This window comes from Anabrus simplex, chromosome 1 (genome assembly GCF_040414725.1).
Source record: "Anabrus simplex isolate iqAnaSimp1 chromosome 1, ASM4041472v1, whole genome shotgun sequence".
NCBI lineage: Eukaryota > Metazoa > Arthropoda > Insecta > Orthoptera > Tettigoniidae > Anabrus > Anabrus simplex.
This window is the reverse complement of record NC_090265.1, coordinates 1,722,818,788-1,722,831,051: the sequence shown is the minus strand read 5'-3', so window position 1 is coordinate 1,722,831,051 and position 12,264 is coordinate 1,722,818,788. Positions and strand designations below refer to the sequence as shown.

The window sequence follows — 12,264 nt, the reverse complement described above, 5'->3', positions numbered from 1 at the left end:
GATCATTTAGAGCCTTAAAAACAACAAAGCATCGGGAGAAACCAGATCACAGCCAAACTTGGTAAGAATGCTAACAAAGAAGCAATAGAATCCCTACAAAAAGTTTTTGAAGAAATCTGGGTCAAAGAAAATATTCCAGAAGAATGGAAGATGGCCCTTATCCACCCAGTCCACAAGAAGGGAGAAAAAATGAACCCCAACAATTATAGAGGCATATGACTTTTGGATATTACATATAAGATATTCTCAAAGGCTTTACTTAATAGAACAGAACCACAGTTAGATCATCAATTGGGAGAATATCAAGCAGGACTCAGAAAGGGAAGATCCTGTCCGGAACAAATCTTGAGCCTTAAAACCCTTATAGCATACCAGGAATCTAGGGCAAAAACATACATCATCACTTTTATTGACTTCCAAAAGGTGTATGACTCACTAGACTGGGAAAATCTCCTGTCTGTACTCAAATTATTTAATCTGGCCAACAAAACAACAAACCTCTTTAGGGAAACTCTCACTAATACATTTTCCAAAGTCAAATTCATGGGAGAATTGTCAGATCCTTTTGAGATCAAAACTGGTGTCCGACAGGCTGTTGGACTGTCCTCCATATTGTTCAATTGTGCCTTGGAGAAGATAGTCAGAGAATGTGATAAGACAACCAGTGGTGGAATTAGATTGGGATTGGTAAACAAGAGTATCAAGATCAAATGTTTAGCTTTCGCAGACAACATGGCCTTACTGAGACGTGGGAGGAAGCCAAGGAGCAGTCCATCAAACTAGTGAAGCAAGCAAAGAAGATAGGTCTCAAAGTTGCCTTTGGAAACATCAAAATAATAATCAACATTAAGAAACCTCCAAAATATTTGAAAGTGGGGGAACAAAAAATAGAGATCAACAGAGATTTCAAATACCTTGGTGAATGAATCAATTGGAAGGGTCTTGAGAAGAAAGCAATGGAATCTCAACAAACCAAAATAGAAACAGCCTTCCAGCTTACAAAGGATACCTGTAACAAAAAATCCCTCTCCTGGAATTCCAAAATCAGACATTACAACACAGTAGTCAAGCCTGAAACCCTTTATGCTGCAGAAATACTGTCTATAACTACATATGGTCCAATGGAAAAGTTGGAGATCAAGGAAAGGAAAATACTACAAAAAATTCTAGGCCCCAAATTCCATAATAATGATCTTTCACACATCAGCAATGAAACCCTGTATAGGAAAACAGAAAGGATTGCCGACACAATACGAAAGAGGAGATTTGACTTCTATGGTCACATCCTAAGAATGGACCCGAAAAGGATAACTAAAAGAATCTTGGACTATTTCCACAATAAGAAAACTAAGCCAAACTGGTTTAAGGAAACTGAGAAAAACCTACGATAGTTCCAAATTACAAAAGAAATGCTTGTAGATGGATCTGCGAAGAAAACAACACGACAGGGTGAAGTCCTAACAACTATACAGAATTTCTGAAGAAGAGAGGAAGGCAAGATCTGAAAGGATGAAAAAGTACTGGGAGGACAGGAAAACACGACACACTGACCATTGATTGATCTATCGTACCCCAAAGTGGGTGAAACGGACAAGAACAAGAAAGAAAGACACCATGATAGAACAGAGCTGAAGAATGAAAAGAAAGTATGCAGAGAAAAACAGAGGATGATTTGATACAGTGTGGGGACATAACCAGTATACACACGTTATGAAAGTATGACATTAACATATAACACATAGCCGGGAATGAACCAACTGGTGATGACGAACATACGAATTTGGAAAACACCTAAATGAAATAACGATATAGAAAGGACAGGGAAGAGAACTACCTATGTAAATCCTTAATGGCTGGCAGCCACATATTACTTAATTGATAGCCAGTGTCCTTGTTGAAACTGTTAGGATTCTTACGTATTTCCACAGCTTCCTGTACAATTCTAGACCTGTAGTGTTTAGTGTGGGTAAGAGCTCGAACACCTTGGAACGCATCATGACTCGATGATAGGGCGTGCTCAGCTATTGCTGACTTGTCTGGCTGGTTGAGACGGATATTACTTTGGTGTTCCTTGATGCGAGTCCCAATAGACCGGCATGTTTGGCCAATGTATATCTTGCCGCAAGTACAGGGAATTTTCTACACCCCAGGGTGTAATAGTGGGGACAATTTGTCTTTGCTTTTACCTAAACTGTGAGCAATTTTAGTGACAGTGTCAAAGACGATTTTTATATTATGCTTGTGGAAGACATTGGCAGTTCTGTCTATGGTAGTGTTATTGTGAATGTAAGGCAGGTAGGCAGCCCTGAAGATGGTTTTCCGTGGTTTCCCATTTTCACACCAGGCAAATGCTGAGGCTGTACCTTAATTAAGGCCACAGCCGCTTCCTTCCCACTCCTAGCCCCTTCCTACCCCATCGTCGCCATAAGACCTATCTGTGTTGGTGCGACGTAAAGCAAAATAACAAAAAAAAAAAAAAAAGAATTTGCACATCATAACCATTACCCTTTAACATGATTTTGAGTGAGTCCATCTCCTCCTGGATATTTCATGACTCACAAATTCGTTCTTGATTTATAAATTTCATTCTTGTTCCGTATTGATAGCTACCAAATATCATAAAAAGAAAGAAAGGTTCCACCTAATCAATACTTATTTATTATCACATGTATGATGGAATATCACATGTATAATATTATAATTATATATAATATATATATTATTATTATTATTATTATTATTATTATTATTATTATTATTATTATTATTATTATTATTATTATTATTATTATAGTATAATATCATGTATAATATTATACATGTGATAATAAATGAGTATCGATTAGGTGGAACCTTTCTTTCTTTTTATGATATCACAAATTCGTGTCGCTCTTGTGGTGAATGTCTGGAGAATGCCCCATGTTTGCACTGGATGGTGGTGAGAATCTGCATGGAGATAGCAATTCATATGAGCAGGCTGCAATAGATGGTATGTCCTAAGGAGCCATCTGGTTTAATTCTTAGTAGAACATCCAAGAAGGATCGTAGATTTGACGAGTGCCGAAGCAATAGCCTCCCTCTCAAAATTCTTCATAAAGAAATTAGCCACTACCAGCAAGTGTGGACTTCTCATAGCCACCCCATCCATCTGTCTGTAAATTTGCCCACCCCGCAAGAAATAGCTCGAAGTCATGCAGTGGTGAAATAGCTTAGTAATGTCCTTAATTTGCTGAGTTTAGAAGCCCTCCTAAAAATATCCTCCCCATGAGGTTTCTAATATTAACATTGATGCTTTCACGCCTCATACTTGTAGACATGATTTGGGCTTATGCCGTGTCAAGAAAACAAGATGAAACTTTGCTTCGCGTCTCAGTCTAAAATTAATTGATACACTAAAATCTTTATTTCAGGTATGAAATTTTATTTTTTCTCCATAATTCTTTGTAAAAGGTCTATAATTTCTTAACTTGACATCCTGCAACAGTTTCCTAGGGAAATACTAGTAATAAATGCCATAATGGATGAGCAAATTTATTTTTTATAGAAAGTGCTTCTCCATTTCATTTGTGGTCCTATATCCTAGAAATGAAGTTAAATGCACCATGACCTAATTAAGAACTGAATCCATATCACGTAAGGCAGTGGAGTGGAGCAGTCCTCTTCCTGAAATAACTGATTCAAGGCTATTTGGCTCCACAAGACTGTTGTGCTGTTGCAGGCCTGAAGGTGACGTACAACATGAGCAACCCACTGGGGCACAGAGTAACGTCAGCAATGGCTCGCTGTGGACAATGTCGAGTGCCTGCTTATCATTCAGTACACCCAAGTGGACGGTACAATGTGCTAGTGCCCCAGTTCTTAGCTAATGGAGGAGATGGTTATGCTGTACTTAAACATGCCAACACCACCAAATATGGTAAGTATGTTTCAGTTTGAAATGGTAGAAATTCAACAACAGTTGGGTCCTTACTCACTTCCTTAGGCGGGAGAGGACAATGCTACCAACTGTTGAAACTGTTGGTCTGTGCACATCCTGTATAGCGACAAAAGAACCATTAGAGTAATACATCAGGGGTGGTTAGCAAAGAGCCTATTTCATGACAGACCTCTGGTCTAGTTAATAATAATGACGCGTATTTTCAGTTGAACTGTGGATATGCAAGAGACTGCAGAGTACAAGTTAGTCTGAAACGAAGAGCAATGAGGAGAAAAACAGAGTCTGCTCACTGAAGCTGAAAAAGGAAAATAAAAAATTTATTAGTTACATTTGAGAAGTTTCTTTGCAACATCAGGCAAAGACAATGAACTGCAAGACCTGGCTCAAGAAGACAATATGATCATGATTATGATGATTCATGAGTGTTTTGCCATTTCCAGTTGGTAATAAAATGTTATTTCAGCCAATAGCAGTGTTCCTTTACTTTAGAAAATGTCATCTGCTTTGTCACGTTTTACTGTTTTGGGTGTGTTTGCAGCACTGGCACTGAATACTTCTCTCCCTCCTACATGTAATAAATATGATGGAAGATTTATAAAATCCAACTTCTTAAATCATGTAGTTTATGTCAGTGACCATTACTGAACCTAACACCAGGCTCATCTTGACGATATTGAGCGAGGCTTTGGTTCTCAACAGGTGTGTTACCTTCTTCTCATCTGTGTGAGCTAGTTGTAGATCTCACGCAAATTGTAAATATCCATACATTTTCATTGTCATACTGTCCAGTCATGCCCATACTGTCCACGGCCTACCCCACTAACTGGACTCAAGGATCGTGGTGCTGTGCTGTGGTGGTTGGGAGGGAAGTTACTGATGCACCGCCTTCTGTCGACAGTTTGAGTGCATCCCGCTGTGCCATGGTGGTGTATGCATGTATTTCTGCAGTACAGGTCTCCATGTGTTTGATAACTTGAAGCTTTAATCCACTTCATTTATTTCTTTATGTTAATATAATGAGCCACGAAAACTTACGTTTATTAACAATAGGTTCAGCTTGTCATCTTGAAACTTAAACAAGTGCATTCAGGTTCTTCAAGCACTGTGCTCCAATAGACTTCTGTAACAGTCAACAAAGCACCTTGCCAAAAATTGTGCAGAAGAGAAGTCACACAGCATTTGTGCATTGTTTGACTTTTCTTTGCTTCCCTACAGTAGACTACTGCAGAAATTTTATCTTTGTGATATCTAGCAGTTCATAGTGGAGTCACTATATTCAGGGGCAATCAGTTAAATGTAAGACACTTGCTGCATAGTTGCTGTGGGAGAAACTATAAACTACAGAGGCAGCTCTGACCCTCACATCGGGCTGTCACTTTGAAGACAAATGAAACAGAAAAGATTTAACTCTGCCACTTCTGTGTCCAAAGCCATGAGCATAAAAGGAGAATGGGAAGCTTTGCATGAATAAAAATGACTGAAATATATGCATTGATACTTGACCAACTATATATTCAAAAACAATAGTCAACCTGTCACGTCTTAACAATGTGAACAAATGCGAGTGAGAAAGCAGAGAGCAGAAACTGGAAAGTACCCCATTCAACAGTTCCCAGGCCACACTTCCACTCTTATATCATCAGAGTGAAAATCTCTAGAGGTTCAGGTTTTTGAGATTAAAGACACAACATGTAAAATTTGCTTTAAACACTGCAGAATAAATTGCAACTCTGTTCTTTAATATTTCTTGTAGGTTAGATTAATTTCACAGTGTGTAAGTTGTACGAAACTTCAACCCGTTAATTAAAAAGAAATTAACCATTATCGTCTGGTCCTAATGCGAAAAGTGGTAGATTTCATGGCAGTACATAACTCAGAACCCTAAGAGAGCTAATGGCTCCTGCAGCACAGTGAAGGAAATGTTCTCCGTGTGGCCTTGAGTGGGCGAAGAGATTCCTAGAGCCAAACAAGCCAGTTGCTGCAACTGGCAGTTATACTATCACACACAGTAGCATGCAGTAGATGTAACAAACTGACACAGGGTGTGATTTTAATTATTTTAATTAATCCTTCAGTGGTCACGCTCAAAAATATAATGCCAGTAGTTGCGTTGATTACAATCGTAGTCCAATTTTCAATGGGTATTTTATTAACTGCTGCTTAGTTTTCAAATGTCTATTTTTGAATTCATAAGAAGGATGGAGTATAATACACATGAATTGGTTCATAAAGAAAGGGCATCAGTGACATTTTTTTTGAAATTGAGTTAACAGTGAATTTCTCATCTTGAATGGTCATCACATCATTTTATAAAGAAAGGGGATCTATCCAGCCTCTCCTTCACTGTGATATTATGCTTGGAAAGTTAGCGTTTTTTAAAGGAAGGGCATCGGTCTGGACTGGAGCATTATTAGATGAGGACACAGAAGATTTTGTCTCATTTCATTAACTATTCTTCATCCTGAGACTAAGAACTTTGTTATATTATAATAGATTCACAACCAAGTATTTTTTATTTTCCACCTTGTCAATATACTAAATTGTTTAAGGCAATTTATTGGTTAAAAGTGGTACACATTTTGTATATTATAAACATCTTCAACCACATAACACTGTTTAGATGAAAAATTAATATAATGACAAAGCATTGATACTTTGTCATTATATGAATAATTCTGTATAATTCAACTACTGATGATAAATTCATGAAATATGATCAGAGGAATCCTAATATGCATTCCCTATTTGATGGTAACAATTTTTACATTTCTATTATGATAGTAAAATGTCCAGACAGTTTTTTCTTGATTTCCCAACAATTAGCTAAACTGGACTGAAGCCTTTTCTTTATGAACCGATTCATATACTAATCAAGAGACAAGTACACAAAATGTCAAATGTTTTGACACAGCATGAAAAATGTATTTAATTTGAAATTTTAAAAAGAAATTTGGAAACATTTCCCACAATGAATAAAAACATAAAACATTTTATAACAAATGAGCATTTTTATAGAATTTATTCTTTATAATATATTCAGTTCCCCAATCCTATACAATGCTGTATCTACACAATCAAACCAATGCAGTTGAAGCGTTCTAATCTGAACCTGAGCCACAGTCTTGTTCAGCACTCGAACATTTCACACAAACCTTTCTTCCTGTGCTCTGGACACACCCAATTCATGCACTTACTGCAGTGCTGCTGGGAGCTCTTGTTCCTCTGTCGACTGCAGAGAAAACATTATCCTGCATGTCCTTTAGGAGGTTGCACTGGCATTGCAGTCTCTTCCTGAATTCCGAGTAGCAGCTTTCCACACACTCTTATCGGCCTTGGCACTGCTTTGTGCATTATTCTCCTCTCTGTTTCACAAAACCTCACTACAATCCCTGTTTTCATCATCCTGTCTTCTAATAACCATTGATATATCTGTCTTTCACTCATAATCACTAGAGAATACTAATCTGACCATCACAGAATGCATTCATCACTAGGACCCGGATTTTTATGCAGTAATAGGATAGAATGCAAACTTACTGAAGCGAGTAATAAGTAGAGTCTACCCGGACGACGGTAATGTTATGAGGTTTGCATAAACATTAGGAGTTCGGCCCATTAGAACTCCTAGAGTTTATGTTACTCTCACTACATTACGTTAGAGCGGGGTAGTCGACATTTCCTACTAAGTAATTTTGTTATTAAATAATTTTGTTAGTAGGAAATGTCGACTAGTCCGCTCTAACGTAATGTAGTGGGAGTAACATAAATTCTAGGGGTTGTAATGGGCCCAACCCCTAATGTTTATGCAAACCTCATAGCATTACCATCGTACGGGGTGACTCTACTTATTACTCGCTTCAGTAAGTTTGCATTCTAACCTATTACTGCATAAACATCCGAGCCCTATTCATCACAAAACAACCCATCTCAGCACAGTAACTCACATGACTGGCACTTCACAAGTAGTTCTCTGAATAGTCACGTGAACTATATTTGTAATCCGAGTAAACTCTTTGGTATGCCATTGGCACATTAGTGGCCAGTGATGTAATATTTCATGGTGGTGGTAATGGGGAGATCTTCTAGGAAAGGTACTAAAACTGAACAGCATGCACCAAAGCAAGTATATTATGTTCGCAGATATAAAAACAAATAAGCCTGGATTACAATAGTAATCCACATGACCATTGGAGGGTTAATTGTAATTGATAAATTTCAATTAATTAATTGATTAATATTAATGAATATTGATGATGATGATGCTTGTTGCTTAAAGGGGCCTAACATCGAAGGTCATCGGCCCATTAATGAATATTTAAATTAGAAGTAGCATTGTGGGTATTCAAAACTTAGTTGTAAGGCATGATAAGTGATTAAACAAACTTGGCGGCTATGTTGAAAAATAGAGTAAAGTATGTAGAATCTGCAAATAAATGTAGTGTTTGAAAATTGTCTTTCGTTGTGTAGTTATTTTCAAACGACCCTTACTTAAAAAACACGCTTCGTACCCGAAAAAAAAACCATAATCTGTTACATCAGACTGAAAATACCTTTATCCTCTCCTAGCTCATTCAGAGTTTGATGTTTGTTTCTTTATATGCTCTGCATTACCTATACTTACTCTATGTTGGTAATATTTCCCAGCTGGGTATTTGGGACCTGGGAGGGGACCAAAAACTGATGCTAAGAAACCTGTTCAGTTCTTAAAAAGCTTGCCAAACTTTCATCGCATGCAAAAACCTCTCCTGCCATTTCACTGTGTGTTTGTTTATGGGGTACTGAATGGTTGTTGGACTGCAAGTTGGTTGACTCTGAAGTAAGCTTTGGTTGCAATCTTCACCTTTCTGTTGCGTTCAAAACAACTGTGTTATGAATTTTACGGCAAGCCTTGCTGATATGAATGTGAATTCCCCATCCACAAGAAAAGAAATATTCACAGTGAGGACACTACCGAAGAACCACCCGACTCGCCTTCAAAAGCCGAAACACTATTCTCAGGAATTCGCTCCTCATCCTATGATTCCAGCAAGATATAGCAGATATCCTAGATTCAGGAGGTCAAATGGACTGTGTCGCGATTGACCTATCCAAGGCATTTGTCAGGGTAGATCATGGGAGACTTCTGGCAAAAAAGAGTGCAATTGGACTGGACAAAAGAGTGACTGAATGGGTGTGAATAAATTAATTCCATCCTCTTGTCTATGGAGACTGGATAGCTGAAGTATGGGACTGCCTGTACGGGTGAAGTACAGTGGGGACTTCGAGGGCCCTGGGACTGCTACGGTAGCTGTGAAGGCCCTTCAGGAACTCTGAAAAGCAGTGGAAAAAGGGGCTCTGGTTAAGACGCAGCAGGTCATTATGCACGTTAGGTACCAAGCTGGGTTAAAATATAAAGCAACGTTCATTTAAATATCACAGCAATTGTAGTGATTCCACACACTGTATATGAGTTGATTATGTGTGTGAGTTACAGAAGATATTATGAGTAGAATTTTGTAAATAATATAAATTTATTGAGAATGAGCTGTGTGTTAAATAGAAAAATTGTTAATGTAAATTGTATAACACTGTATTTTAAAAAATTCTTCTTTGTAAAATTCAGTTGTTGAGAACAATGTATTTTTGTGTATCATTTGCCACAGAGGTAGACATTATATTTCTAGATAACTGAACTCACGAGATTTAGAGTAGGCAAAGCATTATCTGATCATCTGACTCATTAGCTGAATAATCAGTACTGAGGCTTTCAGTTCTGAGGGTCCTGATTTCAATTCCCAGTCGGGTTGGGGATTTTAATTGCATCTGATTAATTCTTCTGGCTTGGGGATACTTTCCTCTTCACATTCAGACAACACACTACACTACCAATCACCAGACAAACACGCAGTAGTGATCACATCCCTCCTCCAAATACAATTAGAATAGATTCTATCCACCCTAACACCCACAAAAAAGCAGCTTATTACAGTATGGTACACAGAGCATTCAATATACCTCTTTCCCAGGAAGAGCTGGAAAAAGAATTAAACACGATTTACAAAATAGCCCATCTAAATGGATTTAATAGAGAAATGGTGAATAAAATCATTCAAAAGATAAAATATCAACCCAAATCAAGACCAACCAGAGCTAACGACTCCAAGAAGGATTACATACTTTCCACACTTAATGTCAAAAATTTCATTTTTGGTCAATATTGAAACGAACTTTACAATCAAAGATAAAGGTAGGATTTTCCACCTGTTCAATACTACAAAATAGTGAAATTATTAAAACATCACATTTTTGTTGTCATTTTTGGTACCAGTTTCGGCAACTTTATTTGACATCATCAGCCTAGGAGATTGTTGCAGGACATTTTGATAGCTATATTAAAATATTTATAACATATGCATGTACATAAACAAAACCTTTTAAAATAAGTTATGTTATTTACAATTGCGTATATACCGTAAAACGTATGTAGTTGAAAAACAGAGACTAAATCACTCTTTACGAGGTTCTAGAAAAGTCATAAAAAATTTCTATATACAATCTTTTAATGTACATCTCCTTGCATTGTCAACTGTTTGTAACTATACATAAAATTAATTATAATGCCAAGTTTCAGATAAAATTCCCTTTTTAAGTGTATCTTATTCAGCTGTTAAAGATGTACAACAGCTATATAAAACTAATTAGAGAGAAAAAATGGAAGGGATTTGACACTTCAAAAAATGAACGTATCGGTCAAAGAAAGAAAAGGGCCATGAAGGACGTGAAAATGAAACACTCCCTAGGCCTTGAGATATCCTCGGTTCATCTTTGAAGTTACCCCTCTGAAAGAGAGGGCAGTTAGTGGTGATAAAGAATAGAAATGACCTCACATTACAGCAGTTTCCAAATTCACACCAGTTTGTCATCACACTCTTTGCGATGCCTTTAAGATGTCTTCCTTTCAAAAACTAGGAGTTTATATAAACCATGAAAGCTGTAGGAGATTGATGAAACTGAACATCTTATAGGTCACATTCACATTCACTGGTGGATATGGGAACTCTCATTACTGTGTTCACAAGATCAAGAAGGGACATAGAAATTTTCTTGTCCGTGAAATAATCCTAGAACACTAATGTTTGGTACATGACTAAAGAGATATAGCAAAAGAGCCCTCTCTGTGTTCCTCTAACTTATACAGATTGCCTGTCTTTCTTTCAGATTACACTGATTTTCATGTTGTGGTGAACTACTTCCAACTGAAGTCACCAGTGTATCCAGCTGTTGAAGGAAGAATCATCTTCAACCCATCGTTACAGGATGTAGTTGAAAAGAGTAAAGGTCTAGCCTCAAGACTCTCTCTGACACCATTAAGTGTGCTTGTCTGTGTACTGTGTACATTAGTTTACAAGTGAAAATAAACAAATTACAGTTCAGTTTTATCAAAGCAGCACACCTTACTTATTGCACTGCTCTCAAAAGTTCTCAACTGCAGAACTTTGGGAATTTACAGAATGTCCATTCCTAAGAAGTGTCTACTACACCTGTAGTCCAAGAATAAACAAATTCTTACAATAACATTTTTATTAGTAAGAATACTAAAACAGGTAGTAATAGAGTGCTGTGAAACTTCTCCTAGATCAAAATGAGCAGATATGATATTAATTTTTCTCTTCACTTATAAGAAATAGTGTTAAGATCCTCTGCACCTGCCCTTTGGATTAAGTGATCCTTCACTTCTCTCAGCATCCTTACATGAAATCACTTCATGATCTTCTGTTGCTTCCACTACTGCATTTCCATCAGTGTTTGATGCAGGCACATACTGAACAAGACATTTGTGTTTGATGCAGTCACACACTGAATGAGACACTCATCAAACATCAGCAATCGATCAAACATATAGCTGTATTTCTGACTCATCCTGTACATATATACATAAAGCGAATGACTAGATTAGCAGTAGGCGCATCATCGGTTAGTATGAGTTCGAGTGTCTCCTGCAGGCTGAGGCTCCGTCTTAGGCCAGAGAAATTAGCACACTCTCTGAGGAGGTGTGCCACAATGAAGTCGGCACCGCAAGAACACACTGTTAGAGGGGTTAGGAGATACGAGTACGTAGATCATCTGTGACCTATCCTCACCCCACACAGAACTACAGTCTCTCTCCGTGAAGACTGGAAAGACAATCGCCACACAGTAGCTGTCTTGTTAATTGCTCTTGGCTTGTTGGGCTGGTCACTCTGATTCCAATGTCGTGCTGCATCAATAACTTCCCTATCATCTATATAGTGTTTCCTGCGGAATGCATCCTTCATTGGGCAAACAGATGGAAGTCAGAAGGTGCGAGA

At 37.7% G+C, this 12,264-nt stretch overlaps 1 protein-coding gene across 1 annotated transcript in view; it reads left to right on the top strand.

Moving 5' to 3' along the window:
* The window catches only part of LOC136858718 (protein 5NUC), a 178,457-nt gene extending 167,096 nt beyond the window's left edge, over positions 1 to 11,361 (top strand). The window contains exons 8-9 of the mRNA XM_067138460.2: positions 3,719 to 3,916; positions 11,135 to 11,361. Of these exons, the coding sequence (XP_066994561.2) occupies positions 3,719 to 3,916; positions 11,135 to 11,328 (392 nt within the window). The 3' untranslated portion in view covers positions 11,329 to 11,361. The remainder of the gene's footprint in view (positions 1 to 3,718; positions 3,917 to 11,134) is intronic.
* The last annotated feature ends 903 nt before the right edge of the window (positions 11,362 to 12,264 follow it).